Source organism: Salvia miltiorrhiza, chromosome 2, assembly GCF_028751815.1.
Source record: "Salvia miltiorrhiza cultivar Shanhuang (shh) chromosome 2, IMPLAD_Smil_shh, whole genome shotgun sequence".
NCBI classification, from domain to species: domain Eukaryota; kingdom Viridiplantae; phylum Streptophyta; class Magnoliopsida; order Lamiales; family Lamiaceae; genus Salvia; species Salvia miltiorrhiza.
Window position 1 is genome coordinate 28711362 of NC_080388.1, and position 24220 is coordinate 28735581.

General features: G+C 35.3%; 1 protein-coding gene across 8 annotated transcripts; it reads left to right on the forward strand.

Moving 5' to 3' along the window:
* Positions 1-15045: 15045 nt before the first annotated feature.
* Positions 15046-19345, forward strand: LOC131013212 (B3 domain-containing transcription repressor VAL1-like). Of its 8 annotated transcripts, none has more exons than XM_057941278.1 (8): positions 15046-15363; positions 16390-16471; positions 16639-16737; positions 17757-17893; positions 18137-18236; positions 18331-18505; positions 18827-18905; positions 19097-19345. In XM_057941278.1, exons 1-8 carry the CDS (start codon positions 15218-15220, stop codon positions 19101-19103), a joined length of 825 nt encoding a protein of 274 aa, XP_057797261.1. In that variant the 5' UTR covers positions 15046-15217; the 3' UTR covers positions 19104-19345. The 8 variants fall into 8 exon arrangements, with proteins under 8 accessions (XP_057797261.1, XP_057797262.1, XP_057797259.1 ...); XM_057941279.1 differs by having other exon boundaries at positions 18143-18236; XM_057941281.1 differs by having other exon boundaries at positions 15106-15431.
* The last annotated feature ends 4875 nt before the right edge of the window (positions 19346-24220 follow it).

Consider the following 24220-nt stretch of genomic DNA (forward strand, 5'->3'; position numbering starts at 1 on the left):
AACTCTATGTTTTACCCTAAGACTATAAATAGGTCATCTTTTGACCTATCTAGGGTTCCCAACTTTTATTTTTGAGTTTCATAGCTTTAGTTTTCATTGCTTTTTAATTCCTAGAGCACTGGATTTTGATTTCTGCAAGAGTGAAGATTCAAGCTATTACATTCAATTACTACGGTTTTATATAATTTAGTTTTTGCAATTGTTCTCTTATTTAATATGTTTATGTTTTCTTTTACGATGTCTGGCTAGTTCGTTAATCTGAACTTGGGGTTTGTACATAGCTGATTAATTACGTGTTTATGATTTATTGATATCAATTTGCCTTCCAACTTGTGATTCGTGATTCCTGGTGCTTATTTTCTTGTGAATTATTTGGCCAATATTTTGCATGTCTAGCTGTTCAGTTTGAGTCTTGAATGCGATAATTGTTCAGCCGATTCAGGAATGCATGTTATAGTAGTAGCCTTGACACTTGAATGGGATAGGTGAAACTGTAGGGAGCTATTCTTTGTGTACGCTTGGGAGTTAATTTATTCCTTGTAATCTTGAATGTGAAGGGGGGTAAATTAATCTACTTTCATAGGTGTTTGTTAGAGAAGCTTGTGAATAGTTATTTGATCTCTCATCAGAGTTGGATTAAATTGGTAATTGAATTGATAGATTAAATAATGTAGTTAATTAGTAAAAGTACATCCCTAGGGTCAGAGTTTTCTTTATATTTGATTTAGTTATCATTGTTTATCTGCTCTTTAGATTTTATTTTGTTAAATTTAGTTTTTTATTCGCTTTCCTTTTTGTTTTGCCTGTCTACTGTGAGTGTCTGTTTAGGAAATAGATAGAGTAATTTCGTTTTACAGTCTCTGTGGATACGATACTCGATTGCTACGTTTGTGCTACAGTTACACCGTTTTAGTTGCGGTTTAGTTGCTAAGTAAATTAGTGATCAATCTATTCAAGACTTCGCCTATAAATAGAGCTCGAGGAACATCTACAATCTTCACCGATTCAAACGCTCAAGCTGAAACTCTGCCAAAATCGTAACTCAGCCTATTTGCTGCTACTCAAAGTTTGAATCGAAGAAGAGAATATGCAAAGTCCAAATCAGTGTACTGGTTACATAAGTTCTCTTATATTCTTAGGCAAATTCCTTATAAAATCCTTAGCCTAAGTCTCCGATTACAAAGAGCCTGTTCTCTATAATCTAGTTGGTATTTGAAACCATTTTCAACTGAGCGAAAAGAGAGTTTGAGAGAGAGAGTTCGAGATAGTGGTCTGAACTCAAGAGTTATTAGCCCCCGCAAGCAAGACAAGTGTAGTCTTTGCAACTGTGAGCTGAGAAGGAGACGAGAAGTCCAATCCATAGCATTGGCACTGAAACCTTGTTTCAGTTGAAGGTTTGCTGTGCACCCCTAAGCACAAGTCCAGAGTGATTGTCAGTGTGATCAACTGACCGTGGACGTAGTAACTTGTTCTGAACTACGTAAAAACCTTGTGTAGTTTATCGCTTTCAGTATTTACATTTCTTATATGTGCACAATCTTCTTACTTAACTGAAACTGATAAATCGCAAAGTGAAACTTAAAATCTGACAAAGTTCTAATCACAAAGGCTATTACTTAAGTTTATCTTCCGCTGCGGGTGTTATTAGTCTAACTGATAAATCCTTGGATAATCAGTAAGATTAATAACACTCACCTGATTTCAAAATCTAGACTGAAGCCTTACGTGGATTATCAGTTAAAGCTTTGTGCCTAACTGAAATCAAAATACTGAAGTTATTTCAGTATCAGCCTACACCCTTGTTTCAACTGAATGTATCTTTGACTGTTGACTTCAGTCCGCTTCTTTCAGTATCAGTCGATACTTTTTCAGTCATAACAAAAGAATTTCTAAAATAGTCTACTGGTGTATTCCCTCCCCCCCCATACACTAGTTCAGTGACCCTCCGGGACCCAACAATGAGTTCTATGAATGTTCAAGTTTTCTGTGTTTTCATGGTTGTTCTGCAGAATATTAATGAGCTTGTCTATTTGCTGCTGGTAAAATAATAGAAGAAAAGGGAGATAAAGATAAAAGAAAAGGAATGCAGAATTTTACCAGAAGAATGTCTGTGTGGGTTTAGGGCGTTAGGGGCTTATTAAAAGAGAAACATATAGTACAGTGAAACTAGTACATCTCAGCTCTCACCCCATTACACATATATATCTCATGCACTTAGGTTTGGGCACTAAAGAAAAATAACTCACAAGAGAGTAATTAAATAAATAAAAATAAAAATACTAGTAAGAACATTTCTCATGTAATTTAATAATGAGCTCATGGCCTTTGATAAAACTAATAATAATGAATTTCAATTTGTAAAATCTCTTTGAAATATTATAATTTATTAAAAATCGGGCGTGTATCAATAGTATACCAATCTAAGGGCTTTCTATATTTTCTTATAAAAAAGGGTCGGGATATCAAAAAATATGTCTTGCAATCTCATGAAATTCGCCCGCAACAAACTTCATACTCCATTACTGATTCTATGGCTCAGTTTGTACAGAGAGGATGTCATAGTTATCGTGGTAAAGGTGGTGGCAGATCCGATGCCTTAAAACCATCTACCAAATGTTCAAGCTACACGTAAATAAATATGAAGTCGTTATAAGCTTATTCTGCTGACAAGCAGTCAATGTTGTCATACAATCTTTCACGATTAACTTGTTGGCTTGCCCAATAGATCCTAGTCAATGACTCATTTGTGTGTCAAAAGGAAAATATGTAAAGATTTGTTAATGAACATTCAAAACAAACAAAGGTAATATAGAGTTACGTACTCACCTTCAACATGGTTTCTATCATTTGTTCTATTTGGTCCTTTAGAAGCATCATCTTCCCATTCTCTGCTTATCTTTTGTCACTGATACAGACGTTTCTTCTTGGGATTAGGATTCCTTACAAGCCGATGCAATACCTTATCGAATCTTTTGTTAGCTCCGAACAAGTTGGGGTTTAAATTTTTGTCTATTCTCAAATCATCCATTGCCTCAACATAGACCTAATATAGTCATTGATTACATCCCTAGAAATCAGATCATCCTTGCATTTGCACAATATGTCGTAAACCAGTTTTGTGTTATGATTAACAAAAACCATGTTGCTGAATTTATTCATTCATTGACTAGCTAATGACCCTTCGTTTAGAGCTATAGTCTGCTTCAAATCCCTTATCAATCTACTCAATATCACCTCACCAGGAATTCTAGAGAATTTAAATGAAAATAAACCTTAAATACATGGCGACAAAGCACAGCCTCAGTTTCCTACATTTGACAAGAACATGATGTTATTTCATTACGCTGATTGTACTTGACAATGTGATATCCTAACATCGATGTTCTTGATGTAACCTTGAATTCCAAGATCTCATCGTTCATATCAGGATGGACATTAGTAAGATTGACAAATATTGTATTTAATTCTTCGTACTGAAAAGACTTGAAAAACTGCGGATACAAGACTTGGCCACCTGAAGTAAAATACCACTATGTTGCACGAACATACTTGGCATGCCTCGACAAAGAAAATCCTCTTCTTCCCGAAGATTTCTGTTAGGGGTGAGCATCAATTCGGTTCGGTGCAAAACCGAACCAAAAACTTAAAACCAAAAACTGAACCGATGGTTAAAATTGAAACTGAACCGCACCAATTGGGGGTCTAGAACCGAACCGATAAAACCATCAATTACGGTTCGGTTCACCGAACCGGACGATGCAATTTTTTTATTTTATTTTTTTCGAAAATACCAATTAAAAATTATAAAATAATGTGAAATACACAAATTTCAAATGTCAAATCCCCACAACATGAACATGATAAATAATTATATATTATAATTGTCAATTAGGGTTTTAGTTTTAGGTTAAAAAAATTAGAAAAATAATTATATATTATAAAATAATTATATATAATAAAATATTAATATGTATCGGTTCGGTTCGGTTCGGTTCGGTTTAAAACCAAACCAAAAAATGGAAACCGACACCAAACCGAAAATTTTTGATTTTTATTTTTTAAAACCGAACTGAAAACCAAACCAATAGAATTGGGACCGAACCGCACCAATCCGGTTCGGTTCGGTTAGGTTTTCAGTGTCGGTTCGGTTTCTGCTCACCCCTAATTTCTGTAGTCTCTCGAATCCAAGAAAAATTCATGCACTGTCGATGACGAGCATAAGTCTTTCAACACTTTGTTGGTCACTTCACTGCGAGAGGTGGTCTATAATCTTGCTAGAAATTTATCAAGCGTGAAAGCTGACAACCAATGTTTTCAAAATCATACTTCGCTAACAACATTCAAACTTCTCCTCAGTTTCACAACCATTCATTCAACGAAACCACATATTCTTGAAATTTTTATTCGACTTCAACATGCTTTACAATATTCTTGTTTACATGTCACTGACAAAGCCTATGGAAAGCCTCATGGAAAGTGTAGTTAACATTATTCATAAGCAGACGATCTCGGTAAAAGAATATGATACAAGGCTCCTTTTGATACACGACTTCAAGAAATGTTCTGAATAATCATTCGTACGATTCATTCATCAAAAATACAATTGCAAACATTACATTGGTCCTTAATGATTGATACTAACTATAGGTATACAAATCAAGTCGTATTTGTTCGTTTTGTAAGTAGCATCAACAGAAATGACAGCGCCAAAGTGATGATAGTCTATAAGGCAACGACTATCCCTAAATAATAGATTTTTCAACCTTCTGTCATCTAGCTTTACCCTCTAATAGAAGGACGGATCTGTCAATCCTTTTTTAGCCAAATACTCCAATAGTTTGTTGGCATCCGTATTGTCAACCTTAGACATCATTTTCCTCTCACGATGTAACTCGTCATATTCATACTTCGGTACAAATCCGATATTTTCTACACTACCCACTTCATTATCCACAAAATAGTAAGCACAGCTAATTCCAATGCCGCCATCTTTCATAGCTAGTAACAAAGTCTTCTTCGACTGAGACATATTGCGCGTCGATCTTAGAAAATAACTATATGATGGATCAACCAATTTGTGATTGTGTTTCTTAAAAAAATAGAGAATTTTCAAAGACCATCGACTTCATCCCTTCCCGCTCGAAGCCTTACTTTGCAATTTGTTTGAAATGTTTGTTTCTTGTACGACGCTAATATGCCAGAAGACCGCTTGTTATCATAATATATGCCTCACAAGAATAATAATACTCCTTAACACAAATATCCATAGAGTTAAGGAAATACGATTGATTCCTTTTGTTCACACAAAATCCGACTTAACGTGCATACTCACAGTACAATACGTATACCTCATCAAGTATGTCAATAGCACTTCCTACATCAATCATTTTCTCCACTATTTTCTTCAAAGTTTTCAAAGAGTTAACATTGTCTCTCATTTCACTTTCTTGGCCTCTATCCATAGAGGCATCCAAATTGTTGTTTTTTAAAAAAAAAAAACAAAACAAAATTACCATCTCATGCGGTATCATTTTCATCAAATTTACTATCATAAGAGATATTAGTAAGGAATGATCAGTGCCTTTGGAGGATGAAGCATTTCCAAAGTTATTGATGCTACTATTCCAACTGAATTTATCACCATCTTCATCAATACCATATGACTTGTTTAAAATTAGGCTCATTTCAAAACAAAACATGTCTATAAAGCCGCATTGAAATAAAAAAATTGGTCTTAGTAATAAACCAAATAAATGATGGTTCTTTGAATGATTAACCTCTTGGGTATACAACAAACACAACATAAGTAACCATTCAATTTTTAGAATGCCTCTTTGTTGGATGTGTTAGGATTGATTCACAAAACATCCACAGTACTGATCATCAACGAGATAATAAAAAAATTCGAATGCAAAGACCTCACAAATTCAATGCAATAATATAAAAACAACAAAAAAAATCAATGTTTATTGAATAAATACTAATAATAAACAAAACATATTGCCAAATTTAAATTTATTAATCCATAAAATTGTTATTGTTGTATTATATCGATGGATACTCAATTTTTGAAAAGAAAATTCGTAAAATCTCAAAATACATTGTCAAACACAAGCACTTTCATAGATATAAAGAAACACAAATTTCAAGTAGAATATAAATTCCAAAAATTGAGATACAAATATTTTGCACTAAAATCCAGAAATGTCGGACCATTTCCATACATTACAAACTGATAACACTCATGTTTCCATGGTTTTTAATGTTCATATGATGTTACTTTTATAGGAAATTGAGTGTTTGATAGTTGTTTTGTGCGTATATTGTTTTATCTTGTGAAATATGATATTTGCCTGAACTTTGATGAATTTTATAGGAATCTTGAGATCGAATTTGTAGTTCGTATTGAGAGGAGTTCGTGAGCGCAAACGGATTGCAAATCAAAATTCGGACGAGAAAGATATGGCCGAAACAAAAAAGTCGCGCGCAGCAGTCCGATTTCGGCGATCCACTGGTGTAGGTCGGCGAAATCGACGTTTTGTGAAGGAAAACGACACCCGCCGAGTTGGTCGCGATTTTTCTGTCTCGCTTTCATGCTTCGCTCTGGAGAAACGGCGGGCGCCATTTTTTTGGGGGGGGGGGGTTTAGCACAAAAAACGGCGACCCACTCGGCAGGTCGCTAAGTTGGTCGCCGTTATGGGCGGTTTTGTGAGTTTTTCTGATTTTTAGAGTTCTTCTGGGTTTCAAACTCTATTTTTTACCCTGACACTGTATAGGTCTTCTTTTGACCTATTGAAGGTTCCCAACTTTAGTTTTTCAGTTTCATAGCTTTAGATTATTATTGCTTTCCAGTTTTTAGAGTTTGGATTGGATTTCTGCGAAGATTGAAGATTCAAGATTTTTCATTCAGTTTTATTTAATTCAGTTTTTACAATTGCATTTTTTTAATATGTTTCTGTTTTATTTCATTATGTCTGGCTAAGTTCTTATTTTGATTCTAGGGTTTGTAAATAGTTAATTGAATTCATGTGATTAATTTGTTAATACCTATTTGCCTTCCAGTTTATGATTCATAATTCATTGTGCTTGAATGCTTGTGAATTATTTGGCCAATAGTTTGCATGTTTAGCTATTCGGTTTGAGACCTAGCGGAGATAACTGTTTAGCGGATTCAAGAATGTATGATATGATCTTAACCTTGAGACCTAGCGGAGATAGGTGGATCATATGGAGCTATTCTTATGTGCTTCTGGGAGTTAGTAGATTTTTTTGAGACCTAGCGGAGATAGAGAATTTACTAATCTACGATCGTTGTTGCTCTAGCGAGAGTAATTGATTAATTAAGTGATCTCTCATTATATCTGGATTAAACTGATTGATTATGTGGATTTAGTTAATGAAATTACTACCCTAGGATAAGTCGTTTTCATTATCTGAATTTTTCCTCTTGAATTTTTTTTGCTGCTATTTGAATTTAGCTTTAGTTAAATCTTCTTCATTTTATGTTTGTCTGTCTACTGTGATAGTTTGTTTAGGGAGTAGCTAAGGTTATTTCGGTTATCAGTCCCTGTGGAGACGATATTCTACTTACTATTTGTTACTACAATTGCGCTGTGTGAGTTGCGATTTTGTTGCTAATAAAAATAGTGATCACAAACTAAGCTAACTTGAATGGTGTCGGATCAAGTAGGGATAATAATAATAATGGACGAATACAAGTACATTACGTTCTATTGTTCACCAATACAATCTGGGTCCAAGACTTAAAGATCCAACTCCACCAATCCAGGCGTCTTCAAACTTACTTAAACATGGATTCACAGACAATGTTGTCTATGCACTAAAAGCTTGCGCAATGTATAAAAGACCATGAATAATATTACAAATCTTGATATGTGTGTAGAAATAGGACACGCATGCAACAAACTAAAATAGTGTTTTTCCCAACAAAAAAATGAAATATTACATAAAGGTATGGGTGGGAACTGGGAAAGCAATACAGAAATTTCGAGTAAATCGATGGTAATGAAAAAAATAAATTGGCTGACTTGTGGAAAAATGCAAATCGGTGGTATACCCAAAATATACACATGTTCGAATCTCGGAGAAGAGCACTCTGCGTACAACCCTGACATGTTATCAACCAACTTTTATCCTTTATCAGTGACTCACTACAATCTACTCCCTTTGTCCTATTTTAAATGGGCCGAAATTTTTTTGGCACGGTGATTAAAAAATATGAGATAAAGATGTAAAGTGGTGGTGGGATCATCCAAAAAATAGTGTTAATTATTTCTATAAATGGAATGAGTCATTTGAAGTGGGACAACCCAAAATAGAAATAGGGTCATTTGAAGAGGACAGAAGGAGTATTTTTTTTTTCATTATTTATTATTGTATTTTTAATAACAAAATCTCAAATGGTATTTTTTTCATTTGATTAAGAAAATTATTGTAGAGGTTGGCTTGAATTCTATTTTTACAATCGATTATTACCTCAAAATATTTTATCTATATTTTTATATATTTAAATCATTTATATCATGGGATAACCGATTGTTAGGATCATGAATAAAATTAATCAAAATATCACCGGAGTAATAATTAAAAAGAGTTGTATTCCATCACATCAGTCGTCTCCTGGACGCGCCCGCCTTGCCAGAAGATTGCGTCTAGGAATCAAAGTTACTTCCCCATCTATCCCAAAACAAAAAGAAACAATAGGGCCGGATGGCCCCTATTGAGTTGACAAACATAAATTATGGCCCTCACTTGAAATAAACTAAAATTTGGCCATTTTTTATACGGTATGCCTATTATACCCTTTAACCCTCTCTCTTTCTCACTGCACAAAAAAGAAGAAGAAAAACTCTCCATCTCTCCTCTTCAAATTGGCGCCGGAGAAGCTGCCTCCGATGGCCGTAGCCAATTCCCTCGACCCAGCAATCACTCTTGCGCTCCTTGATTTGCTCCGCCGCAACTTCGCGGACGTGGACGGAGGGCTCTTGCATCGAGCGGCCGTGGCTGCTGGCGCGACAGAGAAATCGAGCGGCGCCGCGGAGGCTGAGGAAGCGGGAACGATTGTTGGGGCTCTGGTCGCCAAGCAAAGGCGTAGTGTCGACGGCGGTTGCCGCCGTGGGCGACGACGGGCTGTCATTGTTCGATGACATCGTTTCGGTCGGGGGAATTTCGAGTTTTTGGTTTTTTCTAATTTTTGGGTGTGTCAGTTATTATTGTTATTGCTGTGGTTTCTGTATTTGTGCTGCACGTAGTGCCATAAGTGCCAAAAGGACCATTTTAAACACTTTCCCCTAGGGTTTAGATATTTCATTTAGGGTTTAGATGTTCCATTTAGGGTTTAGATTATCCATTTATGGTTTAGATGATGCTGTTGTTTCTGTATTTGTGCTGCATGTATGGCACTAGTAGTGCCATAAGTGCCAAAATGATCATTTTACTTAGTTTTATTTTGGATTTCCGTTGGCACTTATGGCACTAATATAGTGTCATAAGTGCCAAAAAGACTATTTTATTTGGTTTTATTTTGAATTTCCGTTGTCACTTATGTCACTATTAGTGCCATAAGTGCCAAGATTTTACTTGGTTTTATTTTGGATTTCCCTTCGCACTTATGACACTATTAGTGCATATAGTGCCATAAGGACCATTTTACTTGGTTAAATTTTTTTTTTTTCCCTTGGCACTTATGACACTAATAGTGTCAACATGACCATTTTACTTGATTTTATTTTGAATTTTCGTTGGCACTTATGGCACTAATAGTGCTAAAAGTGCTAACGGAAATCCAAAATAAAACAAAGTAAAATCTTGGCACTTATGGCACTAATAATGTCATAAGTGCCTAATTCGACCCGGCACGCGACTCGCGTGCCTGATCCTGTTAGGTTCGGAGGGTCTCGAATAGGTGTATTGGGGGGGGGAATACACCTATAGGCTATTTTCGATCTTAACACAGAGATCAAAACGAAACTTTGAACACAAACTCAGACACCTGTTTACTGAAAAGAATTTTGACCAAAACAGGGTTGACGACTGATACTGAATACTCTTCAGTAAGGAGTTATCAGTTAAGTCAAAGGAACTTAACTGATGCACGTAAAGCTTCAGTCGAGTTTGATAAACAGAGATGTTATAAATCTTACTGACTATCAGAAGATAGATCAGTCAGACTGATAACACACGCAGCGGAAAACTTTTGTTTAGTAATAGCCTGTCAGTTGAGCACGTTGTTAGTTTTAAGTTTCTCTTTGCAATTAATCAGTTTTCAGTTTACAAAAGGAAGAGCACAAATAAGAAAGTAAATACCGAAAGCTGTAAATAAGTTTCGAAAAACACTTTCTACATCTACGGTCGGTTGATCAAACCAACAACTTCACTCTGCAAGTGCTTACTGGTGCACTGCAAACCTGAACATGTGCTTATAGGTGCACACAACCGAAACAACTGAAGATCCAATCTTTAGTACCAACACACCTTGTTGGATTTCTCACTGCTAGCACGCTCTGGTCACTAGGATCTCACGGAGACAGGGTACCTTTCTGAGCTCCTTTACAACTCAAACACTCGATTCACTCGGTTGAAGGGAGGTTTGAAAACTTGCCAACTAAACTTCAAAGAACAAGTTCTTTGGAGTTAGTTTGACCTAGGCTTTGGGTAAACAAGGTTTGCCTAAGGTCTAAGAGAATTTATGTAATCAGCAGTAACTGATTTTTGGCTTTGGGATTCTCTTCTTCGATTCAAACTTTGGAGAGTCTGGGATTTGGCTGAGAAACAATTTTGGCAGAGTTTCGGCTTATGTTGTTGAATCGGTGAAGATTGAAGTGATCCTCGAGCGCTATTTATAGGAGAAGTCTTGAATAGATCCGTTGGCGGAGAAGGTCTTCAAGATTTCTTTCGTTAGAGAGTAATTCGAACTTGGGCTGAGGCTTCAATCTTCGAGGTTCCTTGTTTGGTGAAAACGGCTATCTTGAAAAGCAGGAGATGCGACATCTCTGAAAAGGTAATCACCAAAGATGAGTGTCCTCTGCATAGAAAAGACGATCCTGAGATCTCTGCATTTAATGCGGCTGTACTTCTGGAGTGCGTGGCTTCCTTTGAACGTTGGAGGTTCAATCCGAGGAAGAATGTTTAACTGATACTTGACTTTAGTATCAGTCCGCTGATTCCACGTTGCTCGTATTAAGTAATCAGTTCAAAACTGATTCTTCGACTGTTGCTTCAGTCGGCAACTTCAGTCTTCAGTCTTCAGTCCTTCGTTCTTTAGTCTTCAGTCTTCAGAACAACAGGCTAATCTAGAAAAAACTCTAACACTTGAGTTCGAGCAGTTCTAGTCTATTACAAAAGAAACCTATTGATTTTGGTATCATCAAAATAAGGAATAGGATATTTCATTAAGTTCCCAACAGATCCTACCCGGTCCGCCTCATTGAGGGTAAAAACGTCCGAAATAAAAAAAATGGCCAAATTTTATGTTTTTTCAATGAGTGGCCATAAATTATGTTTTATGTTTCATTTTGGCTACTTCAAAATTTTACTCAACCAAAAATGTATTCTCTATTATTTTTTATGTTTATTTTATTATATATTTTTAATAGGACTACTATTTTTTATACTTTTTTCGTCTACAAAAAATAGTTCTAAAAATGAACGACACAAATTTAATAATTAAGTGTATTGTAAGTGGAAAATAAGTCTCATTTAAAATATAATATTAATAATGATAATTAATTGTATTGTGAGTATAGAAATGTGTTCATCATGTGATAAATTTTTTTCAAAAATATAAATAAAATATTTTTTATGGATAGTTGAAAATGATAAAAAAAAATAGAGTATTTTTTATGGATATTCTAAAGAGGTGTTCGCTATTTTATTTAACACGCCGCAAGTGTACGGGTGCAATTGTGTACAGTAGCAAGCAAGGTCGTATTCCACAGAGACTGAATTAACCAATTCCTATCCTAAATTATTCTACTCTATCTGGACAAATGAAATTAAGAATTTTGTTTTTAAACTAAATAAATAAATAAACATTGGAAAGAAAATAAATCAAGCTGTGAAACAGAGAAACAGATAAGACAAGATTTCCCAAGGCAAAGGTCTCAACAAATTCTCTTAACTAACATGTTCAATTCAATTAATAAGATGATTCCTAAGGCAATCTCTAGCTAGTCCATACCCACTCCCGTGGCATACAAACCGTTGATTACATGCAAGACTACCATCCCTGGATCGCACTTCTAACATGTAACTCCTAAAAGTTCCTAGGATTAACGCCCTCACAGTTATCAATTCCCTTTAGAATTAAAATAAATGTGTTCTATGTTCTTAGTTCAGGTAATAATTATCATCTCCCGATCTCAAATTAAAACCTATGATTATGCTAAATTGGTGGCCAATCAATAAAACAAACAATTATAACAAGAACATAAAAAGGAATAACAATCTCAATTAATTGAATCAAACAGTCAGAAATTCAAACCATGTTTACTCCCTAAACCTTGGGAAAAAGGGATTCTAGCCACACATAGACATATGAACTAGAATACAATTCTCAATAAAACAAATAAACATCCACAAGAAAAACCGTAGTAGAATTGAGAATCTTCAGTTCTTGCTCTCACTCCGTTCTCCGTCTCTCTCAGCTCTCAGGAAAAGTAAAATATGATAAAAGATGATAAAAGATGCTTTCAATATGTTTCTGGGGAGTATTTATATGCCCTAGGTCTTGTAGCTCTCAAAAATACCCAAAATCACTAAAAAAAAACGAATTTTGGGCGGAAATACGGCGACTCGCGCGGCCACGTCGCGCGGCCGCATGGCTGGCCCGCGTGACGAAACAGAACTCCTGACAGCTTTGCGCAGCGATTTTGTTTTGGCTCGTTCTCCCTCGTCCGAACTCCGATTTATGATCCGTTTGCGCTCACGAACTCCTATCGAGACGAACTACAACTTTTATTTCAGCCAATTCTTCCAAATTCTGCTTTATTATTTCTGAAAATTCGTTCAAACACAAGCAAGTAACAAGTTCTTGACCATAAACGAATATAAGCTCAAATAGACCATCAAACACACAAAATCCTCACAACTAAGCATCAAAAATGATACACCAAGAGGTAAAAATGCATGTTTATCAAGAGGCAACACCCTAATGTAGCTAAAACCTTTTAATCATAGGAAATTCTAGCCATACAAATAAAAATATAGAAATAATAGCATTTCTGAGTAAAATATCCTTTTAGTGTGTAACAGTGTAAAATATATTATTACACACTTTTTAGAAGCGAAAAAGTGTGTAACGGTATAAAATACACTGTTACACACTTTTTTGCAATCACACATTTTTACGTTATTACACACTTTTGTGAAAAAGTGTGTAACAATGTAAAATACATGGGGTAATTGCCCCTAAATACATTATCTTTCCCCATTATCTGGAATTGCACATCACCTTTAAAATCCGCTGCATAATACATAACCTTTCTTTTTCTTCTAGAATTGCACATGGTCAGCCAACCACCAACCGGAAAAATGACGTGGATGTCGGAAACGCTACATATACACACAGGAAAAAAAATTAATTGATGTGGCAGCCATGTAGGAAATTATAATTTTTTTTAGTATTAAATTCGAATTTTCAGAATATAGAATTAAGGCATTAATTTCTCAAATCCCCAATTTTCCCCTAAATCTCCTAGTTTTACAATTTTCCCACTCGCAACAAATTGTCGAACGGACAGATCTTTATCGGCTTGCGCCGAACCCGATGGTTGGCCTCCTGACATCGCTCATCGCAATCTTCCATCACTAGATCCCACGAAAACAACAATTTCCCATCAGCCCTGCAGTTCTACCATAATCAACAACACAACAACGATAAATGCATTTAAACCAGCTAAAAAATGATTATATCAACTAAGTTTTCAGCACAGTAGGCCCTGGATAAAGAAAGCAACTCATGCCAAATGCACAATGAATAATTCAAATTGTCGGCTTGTTCGCTTTAATTGAGTTCATGGAATCTATCCAAATTAGCAGCTGATGTTAGGGGAAAGATCACAATCTAGGTTAAATTAATGGCGACACGTTCGTCTCCCTGCCTGGTTCGTCCCGTGAGCCAGAGCCTTGGTCGCTGGTTCGCCGCATGCGCCGGAGCCTTCGCCGTCGGTTCGTGTTGGTATTCGTGTAATTGCTATAGCAAGTGTAATCGCCGGAGCTGGAGCCTCTGTTGGTGTTGGTGTACTCGCTGGAGCTAGGGAAATGTGGAGCAGATCGCTGGACGCTAGGGCAATTGTGGAGCAAATCGAAATTCAAGTCTGAACGCTACGGCAATTGTAAAATGGGGGAAATTGTAAAATTAGGGAATTTAGGGGAAAATTGGAGTTTTAAGAAATTAATACCTTAATTCTATATTCTGGAAATTCGAATTTAATGGCAAAAAAAATTATAATTTCCTACATGGCTGCCACATCAATTAATTTTTTTTTTCGGCGTGTATAGGCGTTTCCGGCATCCACGTCATTTTTCCGGTTGGTGGTTGGTTGACCACGTGCAATTCCAGAAGAAAAAGAAAGGTTATGTATTATGAGACGGATTTTAAAGGTGATCTGCAATTCCAGAAAATGGAAAAAGGTAATGTATTTAGGGGCAATTATCCCAAAATACATTGTTACACAATTTTCGCAATTATTACACGAATTTTGAAAAAGTGTGTGACAATGTATTTTACACTGTTACACACTTTTGCGAAAAAATGTATAACCATATTAAATGTGTAATTATACATTTATATTAAAAAAGATTAATTTTTCATATTTTTATTTGAATAGACATTTTTCTTTTTCTTATACAAGAAGGGCTAATTCAGTCCATTAACTCTATTCTAAAATGGCGAAAATGAAGAGAGGAGTATTTCAATATTTCATTGCATGAGTCAATTTCTTCGACAAATTTGTCTAATGTGAAATGAGAGTTTAGAGTGACTGACAATATATGCTGAATGCTGCCGATGTCTAACCGCAAACAAATAAATAAAATATTGTCTTTTCAATTTCCCCGTTCTATTAAAATTATTAAATAATTAGAGTGTTAGTGACAGTCTAACCCAATCTTTGTATGCTTCTCCACTGTAATTTTCTAACACACACTTAGCTCGCATACTCTCAGTTTCAACCTCAATCTAGGGTTCTCTAATACCATGGCTGCTGCTGCTGCTGCTTCTTCTTCTTCGTCCTCAAGAATGTCGTGCTTCCAGTGCCAGGATTCCAGCTTCAATCACGCCAATTTCAGAAACGGCTGGCGCCTCCGCAGCGGCGAGTTCGCTCAGCTCTGCCCCCGCTGCGCGTGAGTACACACGCATTCTGTCTCTCAACACGCTTGCAACGACTACGTGCCGTGTTTTCTATGCTGTGGTGATTTTTGAGCAACCGTTTGGTCTTGCAGTTTGATGTTTAGAGCGAATGTCCTTTTTGTTTGATCAAATTCGGTTTCGCTCCTTTTTTGTTTCACTCTGCTTATTCTTCTCTACTTGAATTCCTCTTTGCTCCTCTGTTTTCCTTCAGTTATGTTCGGTTTATGGTGGCGGCAGCTTCGAGCTGTTTTTGTTTGCTTGTTTGTCAAGGAAACAACTGTTATAGAATTTTTTTTATCATTTCATTTCATGCCGTGTCTAGACTTAGCTCTTGATCAGAATTACTGTGCGCCGTTAGTGCATTTCTTTAAGACTGTGGATCAGCGGTAATTTCTGGAGTCTTGTCAAGATATGATTAGCAATAATTTTATGACTTTCTTTATTGGCGTTTTTATTTAAATTAAAATGTGGAATGTTCTAATTTCTACAGCTATTTCCTGTGCAGTGTCATTGATATTCAATGCTGTAATAATTTGATGGTTTATCTGTAAGTGGACGCAATCTTTTTGGAAGAATTGACACTGTCAGGCTAGTCTTGTAGAGTTGTAGCAGAAAATGTAGCAACGAGGTAGGAAGATGACATAGCTACCTGTAAAAGCTAGAAGACTAAAGTGTTTAACCTTGCAATGAAATTTAAGTGTTCAAATCATGAAAGTAAACATAGCTGACCCGCTTGTTAGCTTCTGAAAATAAATAGTCATTGTATATGTTTTTAGCATATTGTTAGCTTGCGTATGTCTTTGATTACCTAATCTGATTCTTGGACCTATCGAGTCCGGATATCCCAGAGTCTAACTCCTTGAGCTTTTTAAACATAACATAAGTTTTTTCCGTGAGAACATGAGACAACTGTGATGATATCCATTCGTGATTTGCAAATTGTCCTGATTTAGATACGTCTTGATTATGATAGTTTTCTAAGATTTATCGCTATTAATATATTAAATTTGTTTCTTTAGTTCTGCGTATGATGATGGAAGATTCTGTGAGACCTTCCATTCAAATGATGATGGTTGGAGGGACTGTGGATCTTGTGGAAAGGTCAGTTCACCTACAAAATAATATCGATTTTCAGCAAGTTTGCTGTTTACTTTTCTCTTAAAAAGTATATTATCAGACAGGTAATTAACATGGTTTGCCTTTTCTGTCTAACATGGAAAAGTTTAGTCCCCTGCATCCATGTTAATGCTATCATTTTTCAAATGCAGTTAGTCCATTGCGGATGTATTGTATCTTTCAGCACTCATTTGCTCTTGGACTTTGGTGGGATAATATGCATGGAGTGCTCAAGGTTGAATTTTCTATTGGTAGGAGAAAAGTGAAAATCTTTCCATTTATATCGTTAGTGCATGAGCTAAATGCTGCCCTCCGCTGTGTGAACTGACTTTTTGCAAATTTTCTAGCTTATCACTTTGAATTATAGTGCTAATCTCAACTATCTCACCAAAGCTCAGCTGGAATCTAAACAATTCGTAAATTTATCAAACCTATTAGAGTCATAACATTCACTATTCATGTTATGCCGAAAAAATAATCTGGACAATTAGACCCAACGAAACAACCTGCCATTTTTTTTCTTTTTTCTTCTGGATAATGGTGTAAGTCGTTATATAACAGTTATTTCATCTTATGTGCATAAAACTGACAATTTATTTTAAAAAATAATTAGAAGTGAGCTTGACGTTTTTAGAGATTATTGGCTATAGCTTTGAACTTATCGTCTCATCTTCTCCAAGAGGATTATGGTTTAAAACTCTGAATGTAGTTTCATTGGGATCTGTGTAATGTAGGATAATAACAATTTATTTGTGCTATTAGCTTACTTTCTCGCACAGTGTTCATGACAAATTCTGAGGAATCTTTATTCTTATTATTTCGTTCCTAAGGTTTTAAGTCAATCCAGTTTTCCAATAGCTTATGTCTCAGAAGGAAAGGAGAAGTCAAAGATAGTCACTGTTCTTCTGAAGCATTTTCAATCTATATGCTTTCAAGCGATATCTTTGCTCTGCATACTCACTCGCTCCTGATAGTTACTCTGGTAATACATAGGGATCCTTATAAGCATGTAAATATTCAGCAACTGAAGTTTCTACATCATAGGAATATAAGTTTATTAAGATGAAATTTTAGGTGGCAGTTAGTATGTTAAAAAACAAATTTCAACACCAGGATGAACAATATTTGATGACATCAAGTGCTAACTTTTCATTTGATTTCTTGAAAGAAATCTACCTTGTATTCTTACTCTTACTATCTTGTCTGTGTCCAAGCGTTTTAATATTCTTACCTGAACTGACAGAATGGAGCTATGAACTTCTAACTGCAGGCACGAAAGCGATGTATGTCTCTTGAACCTGAGGTAAGAGCTAGAGAACATCGTCCAGAATCATCTGGGCAAGCCCCAGTTGAAGCCCAGAACTGGCCTCAGGTGACTGATTCAGAACTGCAGAAAGTCTCTCGAAAGTATCCTTTTCTACTTTATAGTCAATATTCTGGGAAAAGAAACCCTGATGATATGTTCTTCATGACATTCTAGTTAATGTATATGCATCTGATGTCAACTGGAGACCATTTAATGCTTTGAAATTCTGATGCCTGTCTTAATTTCATGATCTTTTTTTGTCAAATAAGATATTCTAGGATTGACTAAAACTTATTTGTGCTTATGTTGGTAATAATGAAAATGATCCTTGACCCTGCTTAAAGCCCAAGAGCTACCGTCACTCCTCTGTTTGAAAAGATACTGTCTGCTAGTGATGCTGACCTCAAACTAGCGCGCCTTATTATACCAAAAAGATGTGCAGAGGTTTGCAGAACTCCTAAATTATAGTATTTCAATTGCATTGTTGGCATATTAATTCTTGTGTCATTGATTTTCTGCAAAACATGGTTTCAAACAGAACTTTTTCCCGGATATTTCCGGCTTGCATGGGTTACGCATCAAAATACAAGATATTGATGGTAATGAGTGGGAGTTCCATTACCGATACTGGCTAAATGGTGGAAGCAGGATTTATGTTCTGGAGGGACTCAGAGATTATATGGTCTCGAAGAAATGGCAGTCAGGCGATACAGGTAATTAATTTTCATTATCTGGACACCAAGTTTAAATGCCAGAGAAAAAAAAAAAAAAAAAAGTAATACCAGAACTTGTAAAAGTATTTCTCATGTTAGATAAACTAGACTGTTAAGTGACAGTTTTCCCTGTGCACATGCCCACTCATAGACAACAAAGAAGTAACATGCTCTTGGTTTGATATCCGGCTGAACTATCACATAGCATTGTTCATCATTCATCAGTATATCAATTCTCTTCACGTTCCTTGAAATTAAACGAGTTTCCAGAGCAAGGTTTGTGTAGTGTCTTCTAATCCCGAAAATGGCAACTTTATCCAGTTACATTTTATCGAGTGGAACCAGGAGGAAAGGTGGTGATGGGATTAAGGAAGACGTCTGGTAGCCCACAGCTCCAAAGGTATGGCCTTTCCCTTGATTCTTGTTCAAACCATACATATGTTTCATTTTATGTAGTTTATGCATGTTCAATACTCCTCTAGTTTTCAACTCAACTCAACTTAAAAAAAATAAAAAATGAAAAAAGTCCTTTAGTTTGATGACAACTTTCTTAAATCTCATTTGTTGCTTTATGTTTTCATTTCTTTCCAGAACCTAGAGTGGATTATCAGAGCTGCAGCTGGAGAGTGTAAATATATTCTGTTGGACACCGAGGATTGTCCGATTTTGTGTCTGTGTACCAAAACGTTTATTTTATTTCATTTTTTAAAATTTTGCCAGTCTTTTCTTCTTTAATTTACATTTCGGTATATATATACTTCAATTGTATGTATTTCCTGGTGGCTCAACTTCAATGTTGTGTAAATTAATGATGTTTATAGAGAGGAATTGTCTGAATAACACTTGTGCATGTCCAGGAGTTTGCACATTAACCATGCTTCCTCGATGTGACGACTTTGAATGAGGTTATGGCTGATCCCTTCTTGAACCTCAGAAGAGAGTCTATTTCGCTAAACTAAAAATTAATATATCTTGATTTTTGAATTTCACGTGTTTCCTAAGGTAACTCAATTCCACATTGGGTCGGCAAAGTGTCTCATGTATCAACTAGAATACTCATGAAGTGATGTGTAATAATAATTATAGTTAAAAAAAATAAAGATTATATTAATCCTCTAGTTATTCTACCTATTAATCTTATGGTACCTATAATCGTTCTTATGGTACCAGAGCCATGGGGGAATAATATAGTAAGAATATAATTTATCGCATAATCAGTGTATCTTATGAATCTGATTAGAAAGCAAGATATTGTTAAAAACAGTATCAAACAAGAATATGAATTACCTCAAAATTTGGAATTATTAAATAAATGGATAATTCCTACAGTAGAACCCACTGTGGGACTTTTGAAAAAATTGGATTAAAACAGATAGTAAAAACTACAGAAGAAACAATTCATCTCAATGGAGAAAATATGATGATTAAATTGCTTGAGCATAGTGACTTATTATCTTATAAACATTCGCATAAATCCATACATATAGGACTAGTGCAAATTGCATTTAAGCATTTAACATTAGAAGGATTACCAAAAAGTTTTATAGCAGCTTTAAGAGATGGTAGAAATTTAAACTGGAAACAATCACTGATGGGTATTATATAGACTAGTTTGACCCATGGACCAGTTTATTTTGATATGTATCCAAATTTACAACTTTCATTATCTGATATTAATATTTTAGATGCTTTAACATTAAATGTTAAAACTCGTGGTTATCATTATAAACCATGGACAAAAGTAATAGCTATTTGTTATAGAGTTTATTATAAACCATTATTTACATTGAATCCACAATGTAAAATGGTTGATAAACCCATAAATGAGACTATTTTAATAGAAAGTAATTTTAACAAATCTAATATTGCAACGAGAAGAAGAATAAAATGGGAAGAAATAGAATTTCCAGAAAATTGGACAATTGAACAAGCAATAACACCACAACCACAAATACAAAATAATTTAATTAATGTTGAACAATCTCCAAAAGGATCGGTAAAATTACAATTTAAAAATAGTAGAAGATCTTTGTCTACATTTGAAAGATCAAGATCAATATATTCACACATTTCACCCATAGATTATAGGGTAGAATCTCCTTTTGCGCCATCTACAGCCTTTACATCTCAAATAAGAGAAAACTCTATCCAGCAAGAATTAGGTGAGGACAGAATTGATAAAATGTTAATAGATAAAAATAATATTTTAAAAGGAATGAAAAAAAATATTATATATATATATATAGACTATATTCATCGAAATTATAGACTTATTCGTAACTTTATATTTGTTCTCTGTTCTCTACAGAACCTAACCCTATATATATATATATAGAGGGCTAAAATAAAAACACTTCTTAAAATATAAAATATAAATAATTTTCAGCCCTTAGATCATCAAGATCTACGGTTGATTCGTAACCTTGTTGGATGAATTCGTGGTCCTGGGTTCGAATCCCAAAGGTAGCAAAAATTTATTTTTCACAATTCGTAACCATGTTGGATGAATTCGTAACCCCTACACACCATCATTCAAACAACCAACAAAGAAATTCAAGAAATTCAGTACACCATCATTTCTCCCAAATTCAAGAAGTGTTTAAAGAAATTCAAGAAATTTTTGCAAATTTCGCCGACTGAATTCAACAACGTCGCCGCCTGAAATCCCTTTCTGTCCTGCTCTCTCTCCCTCCCCCTGCTCTGTCAAGCAACGAGCCCTAATTTTTGAAGGTGGGCGAATTAGTGGATGAAAGTGGAAGTTGAAGGTTGGCGAACTTGTGTGCGAACTAGTGGAGGAAAGGGGAGGGTGGAGGCGAGCGAACCGCTGGAGGAAAGGAGAGGGCAGAGGCAGTAGGTGGAAGTAGTGAGGCTGGTGGGAGCGCGGAGACGACACGAGGGCAACAGAGGTGGGAGCACAGAGGCGGCACACCAGTGGAGAAAATGAGAGGGTGGAAGCGAGTGAATCGATGGAGAAAATGGGAAGGCGGAGGCAGTGGGTGGAAGCGGCGAGGCTGGAGGGCGGAAGGCCGGAGGCGACACGAGGACGGCGGAGATGGGAGCACGGAGGCAGCATGAGGGCGGCGGGAGGGTGGTGGCGACGAGAGGGAGATGCGTGTTTGAGATTGAGATTTAGGGTTATATTAGACTTTTAGGTATTTATTAGGTTGATTAGTGTGGATGTTAATTGAGCTCTAATTATATCTAAACTTAGAAACATGTCGTGAATATTAGAACAATCCAAAAAGAAAAATAGAACATCAATAATGGGACGGAGGGAGTATTAAATTATAACTCGTGTCATAATCTTCATTACAAGATGCATATTGCATGTAATTTTCTAATTGAAATAACATAATTTTGAGAAAAATGAATTATAGAAGAAATAAAGAAAAAGAGATGTTTCACATAATAACTAGTACGTTCGCCTGTGCGATGCACGGTGAACATCGAGATTGAACGATATTTAAAAAAAAAAAATATATATATATATATATATATATATATATATATATATATTAATTAATAAAATCAAAATATAAAAATGCGAATTATTTTTTAAAAATCAACACTAATTACTCAATCAAGATCCTAAATCTAAAATTCAACCTTTTGTTTTCAATAGTTGAAATACCAATTAAATTTTATTAATTAATAATGAGTATAATTATATAAATTCATAAAAATTAAAAGCAAGTGTAAATAATAAGTATCAGTTATGTACTCTCTCCGTCCCACGAATCTTGACACATATTCATTTTTTGGTCGTCCCACGAATATTGACACATTTCCAAACAAGGTAATAATTAGTCTAAAAATAAGGGGCCTTAATTACCTTCTCTCTCATACTTTATCACTTTATTACCTTCTCTCTCCTATTTTATTACTTTTATACTTTATTACCTATACACTTAAAACACTAATTTACAACTCCTTAATTCTCGTGCCGAAACCAAACGTGTCAAGATTCGTGGGACGGGAGAATATCATATAGGTATTTCAATATGTACAAAACCATCTATTTGCATATAATTTAATATATATATATTTTTAATGAATATACAAATAATATATATTCATTCAAGCATTTTATTTAAAATTTTAAAAATAAAATCCATTCGGCCTTCGGGACATCTAATCGATGAACTATCTATCTTATATACAATAATAAATCAAAATCCTAAAATGTTACATAATAGTATATGTTAAAATTATGAGTTTAAATATATAAACAAGAAACAATATACTAATATGACAATTTTCAAGAAGAAAACACAATATTTGATCACTAATTGAAAAAACACAAAATTTGGCTATTTTTTTATATTTTAGGATTGTTTTACCTTTAATTAGGAGGGACCAGATTCGGATTTGCGTGCGAGTTAGGCACACATGGCACTATTAGTGTCATATACTCAGTGTTGCACGAATGGTACTTATGGCCATATTAGTGCCATTAGTGTCATACGAATGATACTTATGGTTATATTAGTGTCATTAGTGTCATACACCTATGTGTTGATATTATTTAGATGAGTACAGTTATATGACTATTTTGAACACTTCCTCGTAGAGTTTAGATTATCATTTAGGGTTTAGATTATCCATTTAAGGTTTAGATTATCATTTAGGGTTTAGATTATCCTTTTAGAATTTAGATTATCATTATAGGGTTTAGATTCTCCATTTAAGTTTAGATTATCCATTTAGGGTTTATATTCTCCATTTATTGTGCTGCACGAATGGTACTTATAACCATATTAGTGTCATTAGTGTCATATACTCTTTTATGTAATATTGCACGAATGGTACTTATGACCATATTAGTGCCACTAGTGCCATATACTTATATTTTCTTTCGGTTGGCACATATGGCATGTACTAATAGAACCCGAATTCGACCCGAATCCGGTCCGTCCTAATTAAGGGCAAAACAGCCTTTACACGTAATAAATGGTCAGATTTTGTACTGTTAGGTCCCGGGGGTCTCGAATAGGTGTATGGGGGGGAGGGAATACACCTATGGGCTATTTTTCTTTTTCCTCAACCAGAGGGATCTCAGATAGAGATCAAAACGAAACTTTACACGCAAACAATGACACCTGTTGACTGAAAGCAATTTTGACCAAACAGGGTTGACGACTGATACTGAAAGCTCTTCAGTAAGGAGTTATCAGTTAAGTTACTGGAACTTAACTGATGCACTTATGGGCTTCAGTCGAGTTTGCTAAAACAGAGATGATAACACTCTTCCTGACTATCAAAAGATAGATCAGTCAGACTGATATCATACGCAGCGAAAATTAAACTTAGTTTCGCAATAGCCTCAGTTGAGCACGTTGTTGGTCTTAGGTTTCTCTTTGCAGTTATTCAGTATTCAGTTTATCAATTGAAATAACACAAGTAGGAAAGTAAAACTGAAAGTTGTAAATAACACATAGACTTTTACGTGGTTCGGAAAAACCCTTTCCTACATCCACGGTCTGTTGATCAGACCAACAATCCACTCCGCAAGTGCTTAACAGGTGCACTGCAAACCAAACCGTGTGCTTGCCGGGTGCACAGAACCGTACCACTGAAGAAAACCCTTCTTCAGTACCCACACTTCACTCGTGTCGGATTTATCTTGCTTAGCACAACCCGCGCTAAGACTCTCAGAGTCAGAAAACCCTTCTGAACTCCAAATCACTCAAAACACTCAAAACTTTCTTTTGGAAA

Coding starts and splice junctions, on each gene's coding strand:
- LOC131013212 (XM_057941274.1), top strand. CDS start 15,584: ATGTTCGGTTTATGGTGGCGGCAGCTTCGAGCTGTTTTTGTTTGCTTG. Junction 16,738..17,756: donor CAAGGTTGAATTTTCTATTG/GTAGGAGAAAAG, acceptor TTCTAACTGCAG/GCACGAAAGCGATGTATGTC. Junction 17,894..18,136: donor CTGCAGAAAGTCTCTCGAAA/GTATCCTTTTCT, acceptor CCCTGCTTAAAG/CCCAAGAGCTACCGTCACTC.